The sequence below is a fragment of the Anomaloglossus baeobatrachus genome, chromosome 5 (assembly GCF_048569485.1).
Source record: "Anomaloglossus baeobatrachus isolate aAnoBae1 chromosome 5, aAnoBae1.hap1, whole genome shotgun sequence".
Lineage (NCBI taxonomy): Eukaryota > Metazoa > Chordata > Amphibia > Anura > Aromobatidae > Anomaloglossus > Anomaloglossus baeobatrachus.
The window spans coordinates 412,612,642-412,637,716 of NC_134357.1; the positions used below are offsets into that span (position 1 = coordinate 412,612,642).

The 25,075-nt window shown below is 49.8% G+C and overlaps 1 protein-coding gene across 2 annotated transcripts in view; it reads left to right on the forward strand.

Annotated features, from left to right (window-relative positions):
- MEIOC (meiosis specific with coiled-coil domain) overlaps positions 1–25,075 on the forward strand; it is a 201,684-nt gene that overhangs the window by 145,670 nt on the left and 30,939 nt on the right. For both annotated transcript variants that reach the window (XM_075350248.1, XM_075350249.1), the window contains one exon: positions 19,168–19,302. In XM_075350248.1, coding sequence (XP_075206363.1) covers positions 19,168–19,302 — 135 coding nt within the window. The remainder of the gene's footprint in view (positions 1–19,167; positions 19,303–25,075) is intronic.

A 25,075-nucleotide genomic window follows, 5' to 3' on the forward strand; every position in this document is an offset into this window, starting at 1 on the left:
GGCGGTCATGTTGGTAGTGGTATTTTCCAGGAACCCAAAGATGGCCGCAGAGTCCGGGCGTCCCTGCTTTTATAGCCGCGGCTTACATGCAGCCAGACGCCATCCGTCCCCCTTTGGTTTCTTCTCAACACCTCCTCTTCAGGGGCAGAGCTTCGGCTTTCGCGCCTCCACTGCTCGGGAAGACGCTCGAGCGGGGAACTTTTCGCGCCCAAGATGGCGGATTCTGAAATTTTTCGGCCGGACACCTCCGGCGGGACACAAGGCGCACTTCTACCAGGCGGTAGAACGGTAAGATCCTGTTCGTGACGCCAAGTTGTCGCGGGCGGGGAGGAGGCCGCCGCCGCTGCGCTCTCACTAACGCTCGGGTCCGGCGCTGCTCCTGCTGCTGCTCGGTGGCTCAAGCGGTGGGCCGGATCCGGGGACTCGAACGGCGCTCCTCGCCCGTGAGTGAAAAAGGGATAGTTTTTGGGGTTTGGGAAGTCGGTCCGTGACGCCACCCACGGTTTGTGGTGAGGTTGGGACACCACCGCTGCTCTGGACGGGGATCCCGGGAGCGATGACAGGGAGCAGCCGAGATGTTTCCCTCCCCTCCGTGGGTAGGGGGGGGTTTGGTGGTCCCGGGGCCCGGTGAGGGTAACTGGAGAGTGGATGGCAGGGTTTGGTGAGGTGCAGGGTCGCGGGGGCAGCGCGGTGCCAGACGGCATGGTGGTACTCACTCAGCCAATAACGTATACGGAGTCTCTGGTAAAACAAACGGCTGGATGGACAGGTCCCGCAGCCGGCTGCGGTGGTCACTCCCGGTAGGTTGGCGGTGACTGCCTTTCCCTGCACCTGTAGTGTGTTTTCGGCCCCGATGGCTTCCCACCGGTATCCCGCTCCCCAGCGTGGATAGATGCCGAGGGAGCCCCTTTTGCCCGCAGGCTCTGGCCCTGGGAATTGTAGCCTTGGCGGTGACTGTATTTCCCTTCACGGTTGAGCGGTTTCCTTCAGTCGGGTCTTTGCTGCTGGGAAACCCCGGAGGTTCCTGTCGCTAACGGATTTGACCGGTTTTACGGTGACTCCAAGCCTCGTCGGGGTCCGTAGGCCCTGCCGGATGGTGCTGGCTTCTCTTCGCTCCCCGGTTCGGTACCGGCGGGCCACCGCCCGTCCCCGGTCCTACGGTTCTGCGTCGATCGGCCCCTCCTGCAGACGGCCACCACCGTCTGCCAACCTTGCTGTATGTGCCCGGGCCACGTACCCAGACACTGTCAGACTGCTCCTCGCTTGCCACTTACTCCTTCACTCTCCCTAACTCAACTCTCCTCCACTGCTTCCTTTCCCGCCTCCAGGACTGTGTACTCCTCAGTGGGTGGGGCCAACCGCCTGGCTCCACCCCACCTGGTGTGGACATCAGCCCCTGGAGGGAGGCAACAAGGATTTGTGTGTGCGGCTGATGTGCCTAATCTGGGTGTGGGGTGTGTTGTTGCAGTACCTGTGACGTCCTGGCTTGTCCAGGGCGCCACATATTTTCGGTGCGTCAAAAATGCTGGATCTTAGGCTATGTGCGCACGTTGCGTACTAGCCGTGCAGAAATTTCTGCAGCGATCTGAAGAGCACATGTGCGCTTTAGATCGCTGCAGAAATGTCTGTAGTGAGCGCCGATTCCATGCGCTCTGCCTGCAGCTCCTGCCATAGACAGAGCAGGAGCTGCCGGCAAAGCGCAGGAAAGAAGTGACATGTCACTTCTTTTTACGCAGCGCTTCGGCATTAGCCGAAGCGCTGCGCTCTTAAACGCCACGTGCGCACGGCCCCTGCACAATCTCCATAGACTGTGCAGGGGACGCAGGACGCATGCAGTTACGCTGCGCTACAAAGCGCAGCGTAACTGCATGTATTTACGCAACGTGCGCACATAGCCTTACAGTTCCAGTGAAGTGGATTGGATTTATGGAACTCTCATGCCCAATGTACTTTTTTGTTTACTTTGTGTAAACTCACCTTCAGTGTACGGGTCAAATATGTAACATGTCGATTTCTTTTCCTGGTACGTGGAGTTATGTGCCAAAATTCCCCATAGACTTGCATTGGATGCAGAGAATGCAAGTAAAAAAACGCACATGCATTTTTAACGCGTTTCTTCTGCAGAAATGCATGTTGTCTGCACATATGTATATCAGTACAGTTTTGTCAAAGCCAAACACAAGGAAGTATCAACAGTAAAGCCGTTTTACTTAAAGCTTGACATACCAAGAAGAGCTAAAAAATAAATAAATAAAATGCTGCTTCAAATACACGGTAAAAATGCATGCAAAAGGAACCTAATTTAAATAAGGCGATGGGCACACGTTGAAGAATTGATGAGGGTTTTTTTTACCTCAGTATTTGTGAGGCAACACCAGGAGTGCTTAAAAAATGCAGAAGTTGGGATTTGTTTCTATTATACTTTCCCTCTGATTGTTCCACTCCTGGTTTTGCTTACTAATACTGAGAGAAAAAACTCATCAAATACTCAACGTGTGCACGTGGCCTAATAAGAGCAGAAACTCTGCAGCATCAAAAAATCACACAAAGCTCATTGTGGAAACGCAGCCTAACTCAAGTTTGTGGAATCAGAGTTGTGTTGATCGCAGCTAGAGAAGTCTGTAGTAATATGTCTACATTTACAAACTCCTGCCTTTGAGATATATACATATATATATATATATATATATATATATATATATATATATATATATATATATATATATATAAAAATAATTTGTTACTTTCATTGGTAAAGGTTAGAAGTGTTAATTTAATATATTTCATGATCTTCAGTCTAATGCCTCTATTAAAAAAAGTGTGTGTATATATATATATAAGTGCATCTCAATAAATTAGAATATCATCCAAAAGTTAATTTATTTCAGTAATTCAGTACAAAAAGGAAAACACCTATTATATATAGTCATTACAAGCAGAGGGATCTATTTCAAGTGTTGTTAATGTTTATTATTATGGCTTACAGCCAATGAAAACCCAAAACTCAATATCTCAGAAAATTAGAATAATTACTACAAAAATGCTTCCCAAGCTTTTAAAATGGTCCCTTAGTCTTGTTCAGTAGGTTACACAATCATGGGGAAGACTGCTGACTTGACAGATGTCTAGAAGGTATTCATTGACACTCTCCACAAGGAGGGTAAGCCACAAAAGGTCTTTGCTAAAGAAGCTCGCTGTTCACAGAGTGCTGTATCCAAGCATATTAATGGAAAGTTGAGTGGAAGAAAAAAGTGTGGTAGAAAAAGGGATAACCACAGCCTTGATAGGATTGTTAACCCCTTCACGACCGCGGGCAGTAAAATTACGTCCTATTTTAACGTGACTTAACGACCAGGGACGTAATTTTACGGCCTAAACTTCATTTGATTGCCGTGGCCATAGCAACGGCTTTCAAATGATGTCCCCTGCTGTTTCTTACAGCAGGGGACCTTTGCTTGACCCCAGGTCACGTCGCAGGAGCAGGAGCGGTGAGTATTGTGCTCACCTTGCAGCCCCTGCGCGCTTCCGTAATGGCCCCTGCTCGTGCCCCCCTGCGATCTGCCCCCCCGACATCCCGATCTGCCCCCCGCCATCTCTATTCTGCAGCTCCTCCGGTATCCCTCCTCCCCTGCTCTCTTGCAGCCCCTGCGCGCTCTTGTGATTTGATCCTGCGCGCTCCCATAATGGCCCCTGCCCGTGCCCCCCTGCGATCTGCCCCCCGCCATCCCGATCTGCCCCCCCGACATCCCGATCTGCCCCCCGCCATCTCTATTCTGCAGCTCCTCCGGTATCCCTCCTCCCCTGCTCTCTTGCAGCCCCTGCGCGCTCTTGTGATTTGCTCCTGCGCGCTCCCGTATTGGCCCCTGCCCGTGCCCCCCTGCGATCTGCCCCCCGCCATCCCGATCTGCCCCCCCGACATCCCGATCTGCCCCCCCACATCCCGATCTGCCCTCCGACATCCCGATCTGCCCCCAGACATCCCGATCTGCCCCCCCCCCCAGACATCCCGATCTGCCCCCAGACATCCCGATCTGCCCCCAGACATCCCGATCTGCCCCCAGACATCCCGGTCTGCCCCCCGACATCCCAATCTGCCGGCCTCCCCCGTGATCTCTATTCTGCAGCTCCTCCGGTATCTCCCTCCTCTGCTCTCCCCCTCTGCTCTCCTCCTCCCCCTCTGCTGTCCCCGTCCCCCTCTGCTGTCCCCGTCCCCCTCTGCTGTCCCCGTCCCCCTCTGCTGTCCCCCCGACGTCCTCTTACCTGTCTTCACCGGCCGATCACATCTGCCTCCATCGCTGGGTCCTTCTTCCTGGGTCTTCTGCTGAGCTGTCCAACTTCCTGCGTGCTGGCTGCTGCTGTAAAGCTGTTCCTTGCCTTCTGTTCCTCCTGCAAATCCTCTGGGTACTGTGAGTATAACTTTTTTTTTTTTTTTCTTTTTTTCCTCTATCCCCTGTCCATTTTTACACCTCATGCGTCCGTGCGTCCCGCCGAGCGCTGATCAGGGATGCAGATAACGTATCTGCATCCGTGGTCAGTTTTCGGCGGGACTTTTTTTCCCGTATTCCCGATGCTTTTTGTATCGCATCTGTCCGTGCGTCCCGCCGAGCGCTGATCAGGGATGCACATAACGGATCGGCATCCCTGCTCACTTTTTGGCGTGACAAAAAGCATCGGGGATTCGGAAAAAAAAGTCACGCCAAAAATTGAGCAGGGATGCCGATCCGTTATGTGCATCCCTGATCAGCGCTCGGCGGGACGCACGGACAGACGCGATACAAAAAGCGTCGGGGATACGGAAAAAAAAGTATCGCATCTGTCCGTGCGTCCCGCTGAGCGCGGATCAACATCCCTACTCAATTTTTGGCGTGACTTTTTTTTTTTTTCCGTATCCCCAGCGCTTTTTGTATCTCATCCGACCGTGCCTCCTGCAGCGGCCGATCAGTGCACCGCGTCTGTGCGTTTGAAAAGTCAAATGGCGTTCCTTGTCTTCTGAGCCCCGCCATGCGCCCAAACAATTGATTTCCACCACATGTGAGGTATCTGCGTACTCGGGAAAAATTGCACAATACGTTTTATGGTGCATTTTTTCCTGATACCGTTGTAAAAAGAAAAAAAAAAGCTACCTTGTTGCTGCAAAAATTTAAAAAAAAAAATTTAAAAAAAATAAATAACGTTGAACCGTGAAAATTATCAACTTTCAGTGGAGCCCCTGGGGGTACAAGGGGCTCACTAAACATCTAGATAAATTCCTTGAGGGGTCTAGTTCCAAAATGGGGTAATTTGTGGGGGAGCTCCACTGTTTAGGCACCTTGGGGGGGGGTCTAAAAACGTGACATGGCGTCCGCTAATGATTCCAATCAATTTTGCTGTCAAATGGTGCCCTTCTCTTCTGAGCCCCGCCATGCGCCCAACAATTACTTTCCACCACATGTGAGGTATCTGCGTACTCAGGAGAAAATGGACAATACATTTTATGTTGCATTTTTTCCCGATACCCTTGTGAAAAAAAAGCTACCTAGTTGAAGCAACAGTTTTGTGGTAAAAAAAAAATTTTTTCTTTTCACGGCTCAACGTTATAAACTTCTGTGAAGCCCCCAGGTGTTCAAAGTGCTCATCAAACATCTAGAAAAAATATTTGAGGGCTCTAGTTTCCAAAATGGGGTCACTTGTGGGGGAGCTCCATTGTTTAGGCACCTCAGGGGGTCTTCAAACCCGACATGGCGTCCGCTAATGAGTGCAGCTAATTTTGTGTTCAAAAATTCAAATGGCGCTCCTTGCCTTTCGACCTCTGCCGTGCACCCAAACAATTGATTTTTACCACATATGGGGTATCAGCGTACTCAGGAGAAAATGCACAATAAATTGTAGGGTGCACTTTCTCTTTTCTCCCTTGTAAAAATGAAAATTTTATGGCTAAAGTAACATTTTTGTGTTAAAAAGTAAAATTTTCATTTTTTCCTTCCACATTGCTTTTGGTTCCTGTGACGCACCTAAAGGGTTAATAAACTTCTTGGATGTGGTTTTGAGCAGTGTGAGGGGTGCAGTTTTTAGAATGGGGTCACTTTTGGGTATTTTCTGTCACCTCGGCCTCTCAAAGTCACTTCAAATGTGATGTGGTCCCTAAAAAAAATATTTTGTAAATTTTGTTGGAAAAATTAGAAATTGCTGATGAACTTTGACCCCTTCTAACTTCCTAACGAAAAAAAAATTTCTTGCGAAAATTGCGCTGATATAAAGTTGACAAGTGGGAAATGTTATTTAGTAACTATTTTGTGTGACATATTTCTCAGATTTATGGGCATAAATTTTCAAAGTTTGAAAATTGCGAAATTTTCGCACAATTTCCTAAATTTTCACAAATAAACGCAAAAAGTATCGGCCTAAATTTACCACTGACATGAAGTACAATATGTCACGAAAAAACAATCTCAGAATCGCCAGGATCCGTTGAAGCGTTCCAGAGTTATAACCTGTCAAAGTGACACTGGTCAGAATTGCAAAAAATGGCCCGGTCATTAGGGTGTTTTAGTGGCCGGGGGTGAAGGGGTTAAAGGAGTTATCCGACATATACTCAAAAAATAGAAAATGTAAGCTAATCTGTGCTGTATTATCATATAAATCACCCCTACATTGTTATTTTTTTGTTTTCTGACTTTTGTTCCTCTTGAATTATCCCTTTATTCTCTGCAGCTCTTTTTTTACCTTCAGCTCCAGCAAACATGATAACTTCCTGTATTCTTGGTTGCCAAACCTCACAGTCAGAGCTGGCACCGGCGGCCTCACTGTCCAGCCCTGCCCGCCCCCTTCACACTAATTGGCTGTCAGTATTCTGCCCCAGCACCTGACCTCTCTGCATTAGAAATAACAGAGCAGAGATCCTGCTTCTCTCATTTGTGACACAGCAATCACCTTACATCCACAATGGTGACAGAAACAGTTGTTACATGTTCCTCACCCCTTATAGATAAATGAATACTGTGTAAGGAAGACTATATATAGCATCTAATGTGAGTCTATAGTAGATATATACGCCATGTATGTATGGTATGTATGTGTGTGTGTGTTTTGTGTCATATAGTTATGTGTATATACTGTATATATATATATATATATATATATATATATATATATATATATATATATGTATGTGTGTGTGTATATATATATATATATATATATATATAATTTACACATAGCTTCTCCAGGCTTATCCCTCTATGTGCCAGATATTAATCGGCAGGGTCTATGAGGACCCCCCCATTATTAATCTGTAAGTGACAGTAAATAAACACATACACCAAGAAAAAATATTTATTTGTAATTAAATACATCACCCACATAAGCCTCTTTATTAGGCTACATTCACATGACTGCCCTGTTTTTTGCGGGCCGCAAAAAATTGTCATGTTTTTTCACAGATGCATCTGTGTGGCATCCGTTCCGTATACGGTCCGTGTGTCATCGGCGTGCCTTCCTATTTTTTGCGTACTGCAAAAAAAACGTAAGCAGCTAGATAGATAAATAGATGGAAAGATATAGATAGAGGGCTAGATAGACAGATAGCTAGAGGGATGGATGAATGAATGAATGAATGGATAGATAGATAGATAGATAGAGGGATAGATAATAGATGAGAAAGACATATAAAATGTCCCACTCCCGTACATTTTGTAATCTTGCACCCTATAGTGCCATTCATGTGTTACTAAGGGGTGCTTAGCCTTGTATTTAGCTAAAAAATAAATACATACTTTAAAAAAAAAAAAACACGTGGGATTCCCTCTATTTTTGATAGCTAGCTAGGGTAAAGCAGACGGCTGCAGCTTGCAAACCACAGCTGGCAGCTTCTCCTTGGCTTGTAATCCAAAACAGAGGGCACCCCACGCTGTTATTTAAAATTAAATAATTTAAAACAAAAAACGTGGGGTCCCCCCCAAATTGGATCACCAGCCAAGGTAAAGCAAACAGCTGTGGTCTGGTATTCTCAGACTAGGGAGGGCCACTGTTATTGGGCACTCCCCAGCCTAAAAATAGCAGGCCACAGCCGCCCCAGAAGTGGCGCATCCATTAGATGCTCCAATCCTGGCGCTTTGCCCCAACTCATCCCGTTGCCCTGGTGCGGTGGCAAACGGTAATAAAAAAAAAAATAGACAAAAAAAGTTTATTTGAAAAAACACTTCCCAACACATTCCCTCTTTCACCATTTTATTGGAAAGAACAATCAAATCTGGGTCCGGCGTAATCCAATAAGGGGGTCCCACGATGATCCATACCATAGTCAATGTCCCTTTCAATGAAGAACAGAATGTTCCCCATTGGCTGGGAGAACAGTGCAGTGACCTAAGCTAACATCAATAGGTCAGCCCAGGTCACTGCAGGGCATGACGAGCGCTGACTTCAGGAGGTGAGGTGAGATCATTATCTGCAGTGACGGTCTCCTTCACTGCTGACGTCAGCGCTGTTACTCATTTCTATGCCCGCCGCGTTCTCAGCAGTATCGCAGGAGCCCGTGACGTCACCGCTAGTGACAGTCTCGGGCCGCCTGCGAGACGTGATGTGAGAACGCGTGGGCATAGAAGGCAATGACAGCGCTGACGTCAGGAGATCGTCACCGCAGGTCATCTCATCTAAGCTCCTGACAGGAGCGCTCGTCATCCCCGCGGCTTCAAGCACTGCAGTGTGGAAGCTGCTGACACTGCAGTGCGGACAGACACTGACACGCTGCAGTGCGAGCAGCCGCGGGGTTGGCAGGGAGCGGTACACAGACTGATGCACAGACACAGAGGACACATGATGACACAAACAGCATGCACGGGGGAGGGGGGGAGACAGTTCCCTGTGTGTCGGGCAGTAAACATGATAAAGCGCTGGGGACACAGCGCTGACAGTGTATCTGAAAGCAAGTGGGCAACTTTCTTGTTCCTTGCCTTATTGAACTGGACACTGAATCGGCTGGAATTCAGAGCGCACGTAGCTGGGCACAGGAGGCGGGGGAGGGAGACAACGGAGTGTGTGGGAGGCGGTGAGTACTCATCGCACTATACCTGCCCACTAAGCAGCAGGGCGGCAACAAGCTGTTCCCAGATTTGCATGTCAACATAGTCCTGCCCGTGTTGACATGAAATGACGGGAAGCCGCAAAATCGCGGCTGGAGCGGTCACATGACTACCCTGAGTCGGGGGAGAGGGGCTGACAGCGGGGCAGGTAAGTGCTCACTATCTACTTACTAGCCCCAATGTAGCCCAATAGTGAAATAGTAAAATAAAGTCAAAATAAGCCGGATAACCCCTTTAAGAAAAGGCCATTCAAAAATTTGGGGGAGATTCACAAGGAGTGGACTGCTGCTGGAGTCAGTGCTTCAAGAGCCACTACATACAGACATATCCAGGACATGGGCTACAACTGTCGCATTCCTTGTGTCAAGCCACTCATGACCAATATACAATGCCAGAAGCATCTTACCTGGGCCAAGGAGAAAAAGAACTGGACTATTGCTCAGTGGTCCAAGGTGTTGTTTTCAGATGAAATTAAATTTTGCATTTAATTTGGAAATCAAGGTCCCAGAGTCTGGAGGAAGAGTGGAGAGGCCACAATCCAAGCTGCTTGAGGTCTAGTGTGAAGTTTCCATAATCAGTGATGGTTTGGGGAGCCATTTAATCTGCTGGTGTAGGTCCACTGGGTTTTGTCAAGACCAAAGGCAGCGCAGCCATCTACCAACAAAGTTTAGAGTACTTCATGCTTCCCTCTGCCGACAAGCTTTTTGGAGATGGAAATTTCATTTTGCAGCGAGACTTGGCACCTGTCCACACTGCCAAAAGTACCAATACCTGGTTTAATAACCACAGTATCACTGTGCTTGATTGGCCAGCAAACTCGCCTGACCTAAACCCCATAGAGAATCTATGGGGTATTGTCAAGAGGAAGATGAGAGGCACCAGACCCAACAATGCAGACGAGCTGAATGCTGCTATCAAAGCAACTTGGGCTTCGATAACACCTCAGCAGTGCCACAGGCCTGTTCTGATCGCCTCCATGCCACACCGCATTGATGCAGTAATTCTTGCAAAAGGAGCCCCAACCAAGTATTGCAGTTACTATATATACTTTTCAGTAGGCCAACATTTTAAAATCATTTTTTCAGTTGGTTTTATATAATATTCCAATTTTCTGAGATAATATACACTTGAAATAGATCACTATTTTTGTAATGATTCTATATATGTGTTTCCCTTTTTGTATTGAATTACTGAAATAAATTAACTTTTTTTTTATCAAATTCTAATTCATTGAGATGCACTTGTTTAACACTAGAAGTCCCAGAGAGGGGTCATTTAACATTTCTACCTTTGGAACCCAGAGACGGGTCGAATGACCTGAAGGATTTTAGCTAACATCCTATAATCACCGTCTTTTGTTCTGTAATTAAGGCCATTACTGTCGCACCACAGGAGGTTGTTGTTTTCCATTGAGTTTAGCCATTTAGTTTCTAGTTAGTTCTATTCAGTTTGGACTAAAGGTCATTTGACCCTCTTTCGGGACTTTAGGGGGGAGCTCTAAATTTCTGGGCCTTCTAGTGATAACGAGGATGTTTTAGCCAGGGCTGTGGTGTCGTTGTTGTGGAGTCGGAGTCTGTGTTCATTTTGGTGGAGTCGGTAAAAAATGGACCGACTCCGACTCCTAAAAATATAATAAATTGGGGACAGTAGTTCAATGCAGAATGTGCTGAATATTTATTCATAGGAATTTGGGAAAGTTATGTCCTATAAATGGCTGTTCTATTCCTGAGCTAAGGCTACCTTCACACGCAGCATTTTTGCTGCGGTTTTTGAGGGTACGTTTTTCAGCTGCAAAAGCAGATCAGCTTTTTAAAAAACCGCATCACCTGAAAGGTTTTTGAGCTCATAGATAATGTTTTCAATAGCAAAAGCAGATTAGAAAACCGCCACACAAACTGACATGCTCGTTCTTTGTGAGGATCCGTTTTTTAGCTTATTTTTGAGCTTATTCTTGCCGCCAGAACCCCTAAAATTGATTCCATCTTGAAGAGACGTGCTGGGAAAGGGGCAATTGTCTATCAAGCCACTCAGTGGGGAAGCACTTATTTAATGATTGAGCGATTGCTTGAACTAAAACCGTTTCTTATAGATATGGCGAACCCTCAGGTAACCCTAAATGAAGGTCAATGGACACAGGTGGCTGAATTGAAGGAATTGCTTAATCACCCATTTGCCGTGACTAAAAAATTACAAGCTGACGATTTAACTCCTGGCATTTTCATAAAGGAGTGGAAGAACTTGCTATTTTGCCTGTCCCAAAGAGGAGGTTTAATCGCAGATGGCATTTCTTCTTCAATGAAACAGGGAGACACACAGCTATTGGAAAATAAAATTCTTCTGGCAGCTGTTTATGTGGACCCAAGTCATCGTAAACTGCTTGATGATCAACAGCTTACTAAAGGAAAAGAAGCTCTGACTGAGTTAGCAGTTAGGATGAGTGGCCTACAGGACTGCCAGGCGGAAGAGGACTTGGGGCCTGACAGTGCTACTACTGCCATATCTTCAGCCTCATCAGATGAGGAGTTTAACTTTGACAAGTATTTGGATCACATGAAGCAGGCAAAGCGTTGCCGCAAGGAAAAATATTTAAATCCGTCTCCTATAGCAAGCAGATTGACCAGATTTCAGCAAAAGTTTTCACTTGCTCTCAAAGAAATAGAAAAATTCAACCGTTCATCAAAACTGACTGTGCATGAGGCAATTCTTTTATACCTGGAAATTGTTAGAGATGTTGCCCATGTGATTACGGCTTTGCCTCCAACCCAAGTTACGGTAGAGAGGTTGTTCTCTAGCCTTAAAATCTTAAAATTATTAGGTCAGATTTGAGGTCCTCTATGAAGGAGGATCTAATGGAGGCAATTCTATTTCTTAGATCAAATTCCTAGACTGCACAAATGTTATTTAGTATGTTTTTGTTGAAAACTGTTTTTTGCCACTTACATATTTTTTTCCATAGTGTTATATATATATATATACACACACATGTATATGTAATCTATATTACATAGTGTATTACATATTTACAATTTATTACAGTTTTCTTTGTCGCTCCATTGGGAGACCCAGACAATTGGGTGTATAGCTTCTGCCTCCGGAGGCCACACAAAGTATTACACTTTAAAAAGTGTAACCCCTCCCCTCTGCCTATACACCCTCCCGTGCATCACGGGCCCATCAGTTTTTTGCTTTGTGTTGAAGGAGGCACACATGCACGCAAGCTCCACATTTTAGTCAGCAACAGCTGCTGACTTTATCGGATGGAAGAAAAGAGGGCCCCTAACAGGGCTCCCGGCATGCTCCCTTCTCACCCCACTCTGGTCGGCGGTGCTGTTAAGGTTGAGGTACCCATTGCGGGTACAAAGGCTGGAGCCACATGCCGTTATCCTTCCCCATCCCTTAGGGGCTCTGGGAGAAGTGGGATCCTAACCGGTCACCATGCACTGGGACCGGGCTCCCTCCGCAGCCCCTGGGGGAATCTGACGGACAGGAGATCGGGTATCATCAGGGACAGGCCCTGCTTCTCTGAGGTACTCTGTGTCCCCTTGGGGACGGCGCATAGAGCGCCTGTGTAACAGACGCTGCAGCGGCTGCTGTGTGTTTTGTGTCGCCGGGACTACCGCGCCGACCGCGCCTGTTTGCCGGCCGGGTTACTAACTTTAGTCCCCGGCTTTTGCGGCCTAGTACCGCATACTCCCGCCCCCGGGCCTGCCAGTCAGGGGTAAGGGCGGGACGCTAGACTGGACGTCAGCAGTGAGGGCTGGAGCATACTAGGTATCCTCCTCCCCCCTCACTGAGCACCGTGGGGCACCAGATTCCCGCACTTTCTAGCGGCTCCCTCCTCCTCTGAGAACGCTGGCAGCCATTGTTATCAGCACTTCTGCCGGTGGAGAACTTCAGACCGAGCTCCACAGCTCTGGGAGGCCCAGGCAGGGAATCTGGTGGACACACAACCGCTGAGGGCGGTCGGTAAGCCGCACCGGTTACCAGGTGCTGGCCCCCCCGGGTGCCGAAGAGTATATATATATCCATATACTGTATACATTTGCTCTGTTCGGCCGCATTATTTGCTTTTGGCTATATACCCTCACTGATTGCTCTAAGAGGAGACAACAGCATGTCGTCCGCAAAAAGCAAGGGTGCCAAGGCACAGGCTTATTTTGCAACCTGTACCTCTTGTGCGGCTATGTTACCTGCAGGTTCCACCTACCCTCATTGTGTGCAATGCTCGGCCCCTGTGACACTCACTCAGCCGGAGCCTCAGCCACGGGTGGGACCCTCGGCCCAGGTAGAACCACCGGCTACCACTGTCCAGGTGGCAGGGACAGAGTTTGCAGTGTTGGCTGAGAAACTTTCTGAGTCACTTTCACAATCCATGGCTCAGTCTATGGATAGATGGTCTGCTAAGATACTAGAAGCTTTGCAGTCCAGACCTGTAACACAGGCCCCGGGCGCTGTTGAATCATTGCCCCCAGGCCCCCCTCGGTCGGCGCAGCAAAGTGCTCCTGGGGTGACTCCTAGGTCCCACGGTGAGGACTCCGACACGGACCGCAGTCCCAGACCGGCTAAGCGGGCTCGCTGGGAGCTTCCCTCGACTTCATCACACTGCTCAGGGTCTCAGCATGAGGACTCTCTGGAGGATGAAGCGGAGGTGGCAGATCAGGGCTCTGATCCTGACGCTGCTCTCAATCTTGATACACCTGAAGGGGACGCCATAGTAAATGACCTTATAGCGTCCATCAACCAGGTGCTAGAACTTTCTCCTCCAGCTCCACCGATTGAGGAGTCAGCTTCTCAGCAGGAGAAATTCCAATTTAGGTTTCCCAAACGTACACGGAGTGCGTTTTTCGATCACTCCAACTTCAGAGATACAGTCCAGAAACACCGAGCATTTCCGGACAAGCGCTTTACTAAGCGCCTTAATGACACACGTTACCCCTTCCCCACTGACGTAGTTAAGGGTTGCAAAACAATTATTCCTGGCTCACTGCGTAATATATTAGGTGCTCAGAAAAAAACAGCAAGTCTAATAGAAAATAATTCTGGCACACTTGGAGAATATATGAAGAAGAGAAAATCTTGAAATGCTTAAATGGTTTTATTTTGTGCATAGATCAAAAAAGTGATGATAATTCATCCGTCCGACGTTTCGACCATTTGAAGGCCTTTATCAAGGACAAATTTATCTAATATAACAAGAACATACGCACCATTAGTGCATGAAAATGTACAAATCAGCATAGCATGATTATGGCGTTCATTGTAACAACAATGATGTCATCAGAGATTGTTGTTACAATGAACGCCATAATCATGCTATGCTGATTTGTACATTTTCATGCACTAATGGTGCGTATGTTCTTATATGTTGTTATATTAGATAAATTTGTCCTTGATAAAGGCCTTCAAGTAGTTAAGGGTTGGGCTCAGTGTCCCAAGGTGGATCCTCCAGTCTCTAGACTGGCGGCTAGATCCATAGTAGCAGTGGCAGATGGTTCATCGCTCAAGGATGCCACTGACAGGCAAATAGAGCTCCTGATGAAATCCATGTATGAAGCCATAGGCGCGTCTTTTGCTCCGGCATTCGCAGCCGTATGGGCACTCCAAGCTACCTCAGCTTGTCTGTCTGAGATTAATGCAGTCACACGTGCCTCTACTCCGCAGGTTGTGTCTTTAACCTCTAAGGCGTCGGCTTTTTCGTCCTACGCCATGAACGCCGTCCTGGACTCTGCGGGCCGTACAGCGGTAGCATCCGCCAATTCAGTGGCAGTTCGCAGGGCCATGTGGCTACGCGAATGGAAGGCAGACTCTGCTTCCAAGAAGTTCTTAACCGGTTTGCCATTTTCTGGCGACCGTCTGTTTGGCGAGCAATTGGATGAAATTATTAAACAATCCAAGGGAAAGGACTCGTCATTACCACAGTCCAAACCAAACAGACCTCAGCAACGGAAGATACAACCGAGGTTTCGGTCCTTTCGGCCCTCAGCCAGGTCTCAATTCTCCACGTCCAACAGGCCACAGAAGGGCCAGAGGAACTCTGCTTCATGGAGGTCTAAGTCACGTCCTAAAAAGACCGCCGGAGGAACCGCCCCCAAGGCGGCCTCATCATGACTTTCGGCCTCCCCAAACCGCATCCTCGGTCGGTGGCAGGCTCTCCCGCTTTTGCGACGCCTGGTTGCCACATGTCCAAGACCGATGGGTGAGAGACATTCTGTCTCACGGTTACAGGATAGAGCTCAGCTCTCGTCCTCCGACTCGTTTCTTCAGAACATCTCCGCCCCCAGAGCGAGCCGATGCTCTTTTTCAGGCGGTGAACACTCTGAAGGCAGAAGGAGTGGTGATCCCTGTTCCCCTTCAAGAATGTGGTCGCGGTTTTTACTCCAACTTGTTTGTGGTGCCAAAAAAGGACGGATCATTCCGTCCCGTTCTGGACCTCAAACTGCTCAACAGACACGTGAAAACCAGACGGTTCCGGATGGAATCTCTCCGCTCCGTCATCGCCTCGATGTCACAAGGAGACTTCCTAGCATCAATCGACATCAGGGATGCTTATCTCCACGTGCCGATTGCACCAGAGCATCAACGCTTCCTGCGTTTCGCCATCGGAGACGAACACCTTCAGTTCGTGGCACTGCCTTTCGGCCTGGCGACAGCCCCACGGGTCTTCACCAAGGTCATGGCAGCAGTGGTGGCAGTCCTACACTCTCAGGGACACTCGGTGATCCCTTACTTAGACGATCTTCTAGTCAAAGCACCCTCCCGGGTGGCATGCCAACACAGCCTGAACACTGCTCTGGAGACTCTCCAGAGGTTCGGGTGGATCATCAATTTCCCAAAGTCAAAGTTGACACCGACCCAATCGCTAACTTACCTCGGGATGGAGTTTCATACTCTCTCAGCGATAGTGAAGCTCCCGCTGGACAAACAGCGTTCACTACAGACAGGGGTGCAATCTCTCCTTCGAGCCCAGTCTCACCCCTTGAGGCGGCTCATGCACTTCCTAGGGAAGATGGTGGCAGCAATGGAGGCAGTTCCATTTGCGCAGTTTCATCTGCGTCCACTCCAATGGGACATTCTCCGCAAATGGGACAGGAGGTCGACGTCCCTCGACAGGAACGTCTCTCTTTCTCGGGCAGCCAAAGCCTCTCTTCAGTGGTGGCTTCTTCCCACTTCCCTGTCGAAAGGGAAATCCTTCCTGCCCCCATCCTGGGCTGTGGTCACGACGGACGCGAGTCTGTCAGGGTGGGGAGCGGTCTTCCTCCACCACAGGGCTCAGGGAACCTGGACTCAGACAGAGTCCTCCCTTCAGATCAATGTTCTGGAGATAAGGGCAGTGTATCTAGCCTTAAAGGCGTTCCAGCTGTGGCTGGAAGGCAGGCAGATCCGAATTCAGTCGGACAACGCCACGGCGGTGGCGTACATCAACCACCAAGCCGGCACACGCAGTCGTCAAGCCTTCCAAGAAGTTCGGCGGATTCTGCTGTGGGTGGAAGCCACAGCCTCCACCATCTCCGCAGTTCACATCCCGGGCGTAGAAAACTGGGAAGCAGACTTTCTCAGTCGCCAGGGCATGGACGCAGGGGAATGGTCTCTTCACCCGGACGTGTTTCAAGAGATCTGTTGCCGCTGGGGAACGCCGGACGTCGACCTAATGGCGTCCCGGCACAACAACAAGGTCCCGGCATTCATGGCACGGTCTCAAGATCACAGAGCTCTGGCGGCAGACGCATTAGTTCAGGATTGGTCGCAGTTTCGACTGCCTTATGTATTTCCCCCTCTGGCACTGCTGCCCAGAGTGTTACGCAAGATCAGGTCCGACTGCCGCCGGCCCATCCTCATCGCCCCAGACTGGCCGAGGAGGTCGTGGTAGCCGGATCTGTGGCATCTCACGGTGGGTCAACCATGGGCACTACCAGACCGACCAGACTTGCTGTCTCAAGGGCCTTTTTTCCATCTGAATTCTGCGGCCCTCAACCTGACTGTGTGGCCATTGAGTCCTGGATCCTAGCGTCTTCAGGGTTATCTCAAGAGGTCATTGCCACTATGAGACAGGCCAGGAAACCAACGTCCGCCAAGATCTACCACAGGACGTGGAGGATCTTCTTATCCTGGTGCTCTGATCAGGGTTTTACTCCCTGGCCGTTTGCCTTGCCCACTTTTCTTTCCTTCAATCCGGATTGGACAAGGGTTTGTCTCTCTGCTCTCTCAAGGGACAGGTATCGGCGCTTTCCGTGTTTTTTCAAAAGCGTCTAGCCAGGCTTCCGCAGGTACGCACGTTCCTGCAGGGGGTTTGCCACATAGTCCCACCTTACAAGCGTCCGCTAGAACCCTGGGATCTTAACAGGGTGCTAACGGCTCTTCAGAAACCACTTTTCGAGCCGATGAGGGATGTTTCTCTTTCACGCCTTTCGCAGAAGGTGGTCTTCCTAGTGGCAGTCACATCACTTCGGAGAGTGTCTGAGCTAGCAGCGCTGTCATGCAAAGCCCCCTTCCTGGTGTTTCACCAGGATAAGGTGGTTCTGCGTCCGGTCCCGGAATTTCTCCCTAAGGTGGTATCCCCTTTTCATCTCAATCAGGATATCTCCTTACCTTCCTTTTGTCCCAATCCAGTTCACCAATGTGAAAAGGATTTGCACTTGTTAGATCTCGTGAGAGCACTCCGACTCTACATTTCTCGTACGGCGCCCCTGCGCCGTTCTGATGCGCTCTTTGTCCTTGTCGCTGGCCAGCGTAAGGGGTCGCAGGCTTCCAAGTCAACCTTGGCTCGGTGGATCAAGGAACCGATTCTTGAGGCCTACCGCTCTTCTGGGCTTCCGGTTCCTTCAGGGCTGAAAGCCCATTCTACCAGAGCCGTGGCTGCGTCCTGGGCATTGCGGCACCAGGCTACGGCTCAGCAGGTGTGTCAGGCGGCTACCTGGTCGAGTCTGCACACTTTCACGAAACACTATCAAGTGCATGCCTATGCTTCGGCAGATGCCAGCCTAGGTAGGCGAGTCCTTCAGGCGGCGGTTGCCCACCTGTAGGAGGGGGCCGTTTTACGGCTCTTTTTATCGAGGTATTCTTTTACCCACCCAGGGACTGCTTTTGGACGTCCCAATTGTCTGGGTCTCCCAATGGAGCGACAAAGAAGAAGGGAATTTTGTTTACTTACCGTAAATTCCTTTTCTTCTAGCTCCTATTGGGAGACCCAGCACCCGCCCCTGTTCCCTTCGGGCTGTTGTTCTTTTGTGTACACATGTTCATGTTGAATTGTTCTTTGGTTCATGGTTTAGTTCTCCGAACATCCTTCGGATTGAGTTTACCTTAGACCAATTTATAAGTTTCCTCCTTCCTGCTTTGGCACCAAAACTGATGGGCCCGTGATGCACGGGAGGGTGTATAGGCAGAGGGGAGGGGTTACACTTTTTAAAGTGTAATACTTTGTGTGGCCTCCGGAGGCAGAAGCTATACACCCAATTGTCTGGGTCTCCCAATAGGAGCTAGAAGAAAAGGAATTTACGGTAAGTAAACAAAATTCCCTTCTTTTGTGTTCTAAAGTTGTATTCCAATATATATATTTTATGTTCTATCTAAATATCTAGATTATTGTATCATAAAATTGATTAAATGTCTGATGTTCACATTGTACTACAACAAATTTTTCACTTAAATATGAGAAATTTATGTAGGAGTTGGAGTCGGTGCAAGGGAAATTGAGGAGTCTGAGTTGCAGGTTTGGCTTAACGACTCCACATCCCTGGTTTTAGCCATGGTAGAAGTGATAGAAAATAATTTATTAGCTCTTCTTTGTTTTATGTTGAATCTAAATAGCCTCATTATTTACCTGATGATAAGAAAAAGCCTCATGTTACACTGTTATTACATTATATTTGTTATTACTAATTATTATCCATTCATAGAAAGATCAGAACTTTGGCTTCCCGACTCCTCAACCCACTTTTTTATTTGTATTTGTATTATACTACTGTAATGCCCTTGATCATAAAATAATTAACATGTGGCCCTCTAGCGTAAGTTATTTTTTTGTCATCTGCAGTAGATTGTTTCCAAAGATAAGCTTGTGGAAAAATGTTCAATTATAATGTTATTATATTGTTGTATTTATCTGATTCAGACAGAATCTCTTCTTATGAAACATTATCCTGGGAAGAAGGTTTCAAGTACAAACAATGCTTCTGTCCCAAGGCTGGGTTCCAACCCTTCAAGAGTTGATCGTTTGATTGTGGATCAGTTACGTGAACAAGCCAGAGTAAGCATTGGTGCTTCCTGCTACTAGATGGTCTCTGATATTCTCCTTGGTTATGACTGATCACAGTTAATTTACAAATGCATGATAACAAACTCTGACTAAACCTGTTGTTGAACCACAAATTGAATCCCTTCACAAGCTATGACGTACCCTTAAGTCTCGGTTGGGAAGTGGTTCTTGACCTACGACATATGGGTACGTCATGGCGATTTTGCAAGGCACTGGAGATGTTCCTGCTCGATCGCTAATGGGAGTTCAGCTTACATGACAGCCGAACTTTGGCTCTCACAGGCAAGAGCGCTGCCTGCTTTCCCCAGGCTGTTTAACCCCCTAAATTACATGATCGATATACACTGCAACATTTAGGAGGCTGGAAGAGTGAGAGAGACATCATCGCAAGGGCCCGATTGTTGCCTCCATATCAGCCAACTACAGCAAGCCTGTAAAGCCAGCTTTACACCTTACAATTAGGTGTGCGATCTCGTATGCGATGTGACACGCCCAGGTCGCATATGCGATTGAATGAGATTGCACGTAGGTCGTTCATTTGCTGTCACACGTGCGTTAGTAGTCTATGTTAAATTGATCAATTTTGTGTGCGATCCTTTAGATCATGTGTTCCGTGACGTATGCATTGGGCACCCTTTTTTTTTTTTTTATTTATTGACTTGCCAAGCGTGTGTAAAATGTGTAGGGATGCGTTTTTACTATGTCATCTGCCATTCAGCTCTGCTACATGGCCGCTGACAGCAGACACAGACAGCCATGTAGCAGAGGTGAATGGCAGATGACAGCAGACACAGAAAGAGCCGCACTGTCAGAATGAACTCGGGTGAACTTCACCCGACTTCATTGTCATGCTGCGGCTCTGTCTGTGTCGCGTCCTGATTAGCGGTCACCTGTGAAGGACTTACCGGTGACCGCTAAACTCCTGAGTAAGTGAATTGAGCAGCCCTCTCTCATACTCACCGATCCCCGGCGCTGCACGGCATTCACACTGCTCCGGCGGCTTTTACTGTTTTGAAAAAGCCGGCCGCCCATTAAACAATCTCTTATTCCCTGCTTTCCCCGCCCACCGGCGCCTATGATTGGTTACAGTGAGACACGCCCCCACGCTGAGTGACAGGTGTCACACTGCACCCAATCACAGCAGCCGGTGGGCGTGTCTATACTGTGCAGTGAAATAAATAATTAAATAATTAAAACAAACGGCGTGCGGTCCCCCTCCCCAATTTTAAAACCAGCCAGATAAAGCCATACGGCTGAAGGCTGGTATTCTCAGGATGGGGAGCTCCACGTTATGGGGAGCCCCCCAGCCTAACAATATCAGCCAGCAGCCGCCCAGAATTGCCGCATACATTAGATGCGACAGTTCTGGGACTGTACCCGGCTCTTCCCGATTTGCCCTGGTGCGTTGGCAAATCGGGGTAATAAGGAGTTATTGGCAGCCCATAGCTGCCACTAAATCCTAGATTAATCATGTCAGGCGTCTATGAGACACCTTCCATGATTAATCTGTAAATTACAGTAAATAAACACACACACGCCCGAAAAAATCCTTTATTATAAATAAAAAACACAAACATATACCCTGGTTCACCACTTTAATCAGCCCCAAAAAGCCCTCCTTGTCCGGCGTAATCCAGGATGATGCAGCGTCGCTTCCAGTGCTGCTGCATGGAGGTGACCGGAGCTGCAGCAGACACAGCCGCTCCTGTCACCTCCACACAGCTAATGAAGACAGCCGCGCGATCAGCTGAGCTGTCACTGAGGTTACCCGCTGTCACTGGATCCAGCGGTGGATGCAGCGGTGGCCGCGGGTAACCTCAGTGACAGCTCAGCTGATCGCGCTACTCACCGCTGCTCCTCTCACCTCCACGCAGCAACTGAGGTGAGTAGCGCGATCAGCTGAGCTGTCACTGAGGTTACCCGCGGCCACCGCTGCATCCACCGCTGGATCCAGATATATGAAACTGAAATAGCTGTTGCAAAAACCCAAATTGTTATAAAGAAAAAAGGTTAACATTAATAGGGGTGCCCAAACTTTTTCATATGACTGTATAGTACAGACCAAACGTTTGGACACACCTTCTCATTTCTAGAACAACTGTTAAAGGGAACCTGTCAGCAGAAATTTCGCCTTAAACCTAACAGATTCCCCCTCTGCAGCTCCTGGGCTGCATTCTAGAAAGGTCCCTGTTATTATAGTGCCCCCTTTCTGACCCAAAAAAAGAGTTTATATCGAGGTACCTTTTTGGCTTCTGATTCTCTAAATGTGTCACGGGGGCGGGCTGCCTGATGGCCGTTATTCTGCCCCCTTTTCCTGTATGCCGCCCCCATCGCCGATTTCTATACTTCTGGACGCCGCCCACTGCTCCAGCCATCCCCGCGCATGCCCAGTGCTCATCTCTCGTGGATGAGCACTGTGCCCAGTGTCACCGGTGGTGACGTGCGCGCATGGTTTAGATTATGGGCGGTGCTGTGATGTTAATTACCAAGCAACCGCCCATAATCGCGGGACCGCGCATTCCCCCACGGCCTGCTTCTTTCTGCGCAAGCGCGCTGCAGCTGAACTCACGTCACCTCCTTTCCATCTTGCCCTGAGGCAGGAAATAGATGGTAGGAGCGCGGAGCAGTGACTACACCGATCAGGAGTTCAGCTGCAGCGCGCTTGCGCAGAAAGAAGCAGGCCGAGGGGGAATGCGCGGTCCCGCGATTATGGGCGGTTGCTTGGTAATTAACATCACAGCACCGCCCATAATCTAAACCCTGCGCGCACGTCACCACCGGTGACACTGGGCACAGTGCTCATCCACGAGAGATGAGCACTGGGCATGCGCGGGGATGGCTGGAGCAGTGGGCGGCGTCCAGAAGTATAGAAATCGGCGATGGGGGCGGCATACAGGAAAAGGGGGCAGAATAACGGCCATCAGGCAGCCCGCCCCCGTGACACATTTAGAGAATCAGAAGCCAAAAAGGTACCTCGATATAAACTCTTTTTTTTGGGTCAGAAAGGGGGCACTATAATAACAGGGACCTTTCTAGAATGCAGCCCAGGAGCTGCAGAGGGGGAATCTGTTAGGTTTAAGGCGAAATTTCTGCTGACAGGTTCCCTTTAAATCAGGGGTGGGGAACCTTTTTTCTGCCGAGGGCCATTTGGAAATTTTTACCAACCTTCGGGGGCCGCACAAACTTATCAACTTGAAAATTACCCTAATATATTTGGTCAAACAATTAACTCACTGTGGCGGCCGGAGCTTCTACTCTTTGGTGCAGCTGTAATATTTGGCGATATTGATCTTTTTGCTTTTCACAACTGCTTTTCCAGGTTTGAGTTTGCTGGGACTGCTGTATATACATCACAGGGGAGGGTTAGGAGGAATATAGATAACTGGGGAGGCTGGGGGCATAGACATCATTGGGGGGTACATACATCACTGGGGGATACATACATCATTGATGGGGAGCACAAACATAGCTGGGGGGGCATAAACATTGTGGGGAGGGCTGGGAGGAATATACATCACTAGGGAAGCAGCAGGGCATAGACGTCACTGGGGGTACATACATCACTGGGCGGCACAGACTTCACTGGGGGAATATACACCTCACTGGGTTACACAGACATAGCTGGGGGGCACAAACATTGCTGGGGTTATATAAATAGCCAGGGGCAAACAGCCCTGGGGGATGCCGGAGGGACACAGAGAGCCCTGGGGGCACAGAGAATGATGGGAGAGGCTGGAGGCACAGACAAATCAGGGGGACGCTGGGGACACAGATGGCACAGAGAAGAATGGGAGAGGCTGAAGGCACAGACAGAACTGGGAGAGGTTCGGGGCACAGAGATCACTGGGGAGACTGTGGGCTGGGGGGGCACAGATCACTGGGGAGACTGTGGGCTGGGGGGGCACAGATCACTGGGGAGACTGGGGGGGGTACAAAGATCACTGGGGAGACTAGGGGGGCACAGATCACTGGGGAGACTGGGGGGGCACAGATCACTGGGGAGACTGGGGGGGGGGGCACAGATCACTGGGGATACTAGGGGGGCACAGATCACTGGGGAGACTAGGGGGGCACAGATCACTGGGGAGACGGGGGCACAGATCACTAGGGGTGCATAGATCACTAGGGAGACTGGGGGGGGCACAGAACACTGGGGGGGGGCACAGATCACTGGGGAGACTGGGGGGAGGCACAGAACACATTGGGGGGCACAGATCACTGGGGAGACTGGGGGGCACAGAACACTGGGGGGGCACAGATCACTGGGGAGACTGGGGGGCACAGATCACTGGGGAGACTGGGGGGCACAGATCACTGGGGAGACTGGGGGAGGTACAGAACACTGGAGGGGCACAGATCACTGGGGAGACTGGAGGGGCACAGAAAACTGGGGGGGGCACAGATCACTGGGGAGACTGGGGGGCACAGATCACTGGGGAGACTGGGGGGGCACAGAACACTGGGGGAGGCACAGAACACTGGGGAGAATGAGGGGCACAGAGCACTGGAGGTACAGAGCGCTGGGGGCACAGGCAGACTCGGATGAGCTTGGAGGTAGTTAGAGAACTGGGGGAGGCTGGGATCACAGAGCGCTGGAGGTGGAGGTGGTTGCGGGCACGGAGGGCTCTGCCGCCGGGCACAGAGAGGAGCAGCCGCCTTCGCCGCCGGGCACAGGGAGCCGCCGCCGCATCCGCTGGGAACAGGGAGCCGCCGGGCACAGAGAGGAGCAGCCGCCGCCGGGGACAGGTAGCCGCCGGGCACGGAGCCGCCGGGCACAGGGAGCCGCCGCCGCAACCGCCGGGCTCAGGGAGCCATCGGGCACAGAGAGCCACCGGGCACAGAGAGGAGCAGCCGCTGGGCACAGGTAGCCGCCGGGCATGGATCCGCCGGGCACAGGGAACCGCCGCCGGTCACAGGGAGCTGCCGCCGCAACCGCCGTGCACAGGGAGCTGCAACCGGGCACAGGGAGCCGCCGCCGCAACCGCCGGGCACAGGGAGCTGCAACCGGGCACAGGGAGCCGCCGCCGCAACCGCCGGGCACAGGGAGCCACCGCCGGGCACAGGGAGCCGCCGCCGCAACCGCTGGGCACAGGGAGCCACCGCCGCTGGGCCCAGAGCCCGCCGGCACAGTAAGACCTGGGGGACTATTGTCAGTCAATCCTCTCCTTTTGATTTTAGCGCCCCTCACGCCGACCCCACCTACAATGTACGTCCTCACGTAGGCAGTGCCAGCGTAGGGACGTAGTCTTTCAGGTATAGGAAATGCAGCGTTCAGCATTGAACGCGCTGTGTGGGGTTTTAAAGGGCCAGCAGCCAGTAAGATGCGGCTGCCGCCCCAGCACTACAGTTCCCGGGAATCAGCCCGGGGGCCGCAGAAAAAGTCGTCGCGGGCCGCATATGGCCCGCGGGCCGGAGGTTCCCCACCCCTGCTTTAAATGGACTGTATCGCTTTTTTTTAGTTTTGTATTAAAAATAGTGATTCTGAAATCAAGTATTTCTAATACAAAATGAAAATCGTATCTTATTTAGTTTTTATGTAATTCTTATTTTACTGTATGCACTGGGGGCCATGTTGGATTTGCTGTGTGTGTAACGACAGTTCCACACTCCTTTATGGCAGCCCCTGTGCATAGAGAATAGTGGTCGCTATCCGACCCTATGTGTAACGTTACAGTGGGTGTGTGCTGTGACCTGGACGCGCCCCCTGGGCTGTCCAGATCACAGCAGACGGAGGAAAGTAAGCGCCATTTTTGTGGAGATTCAA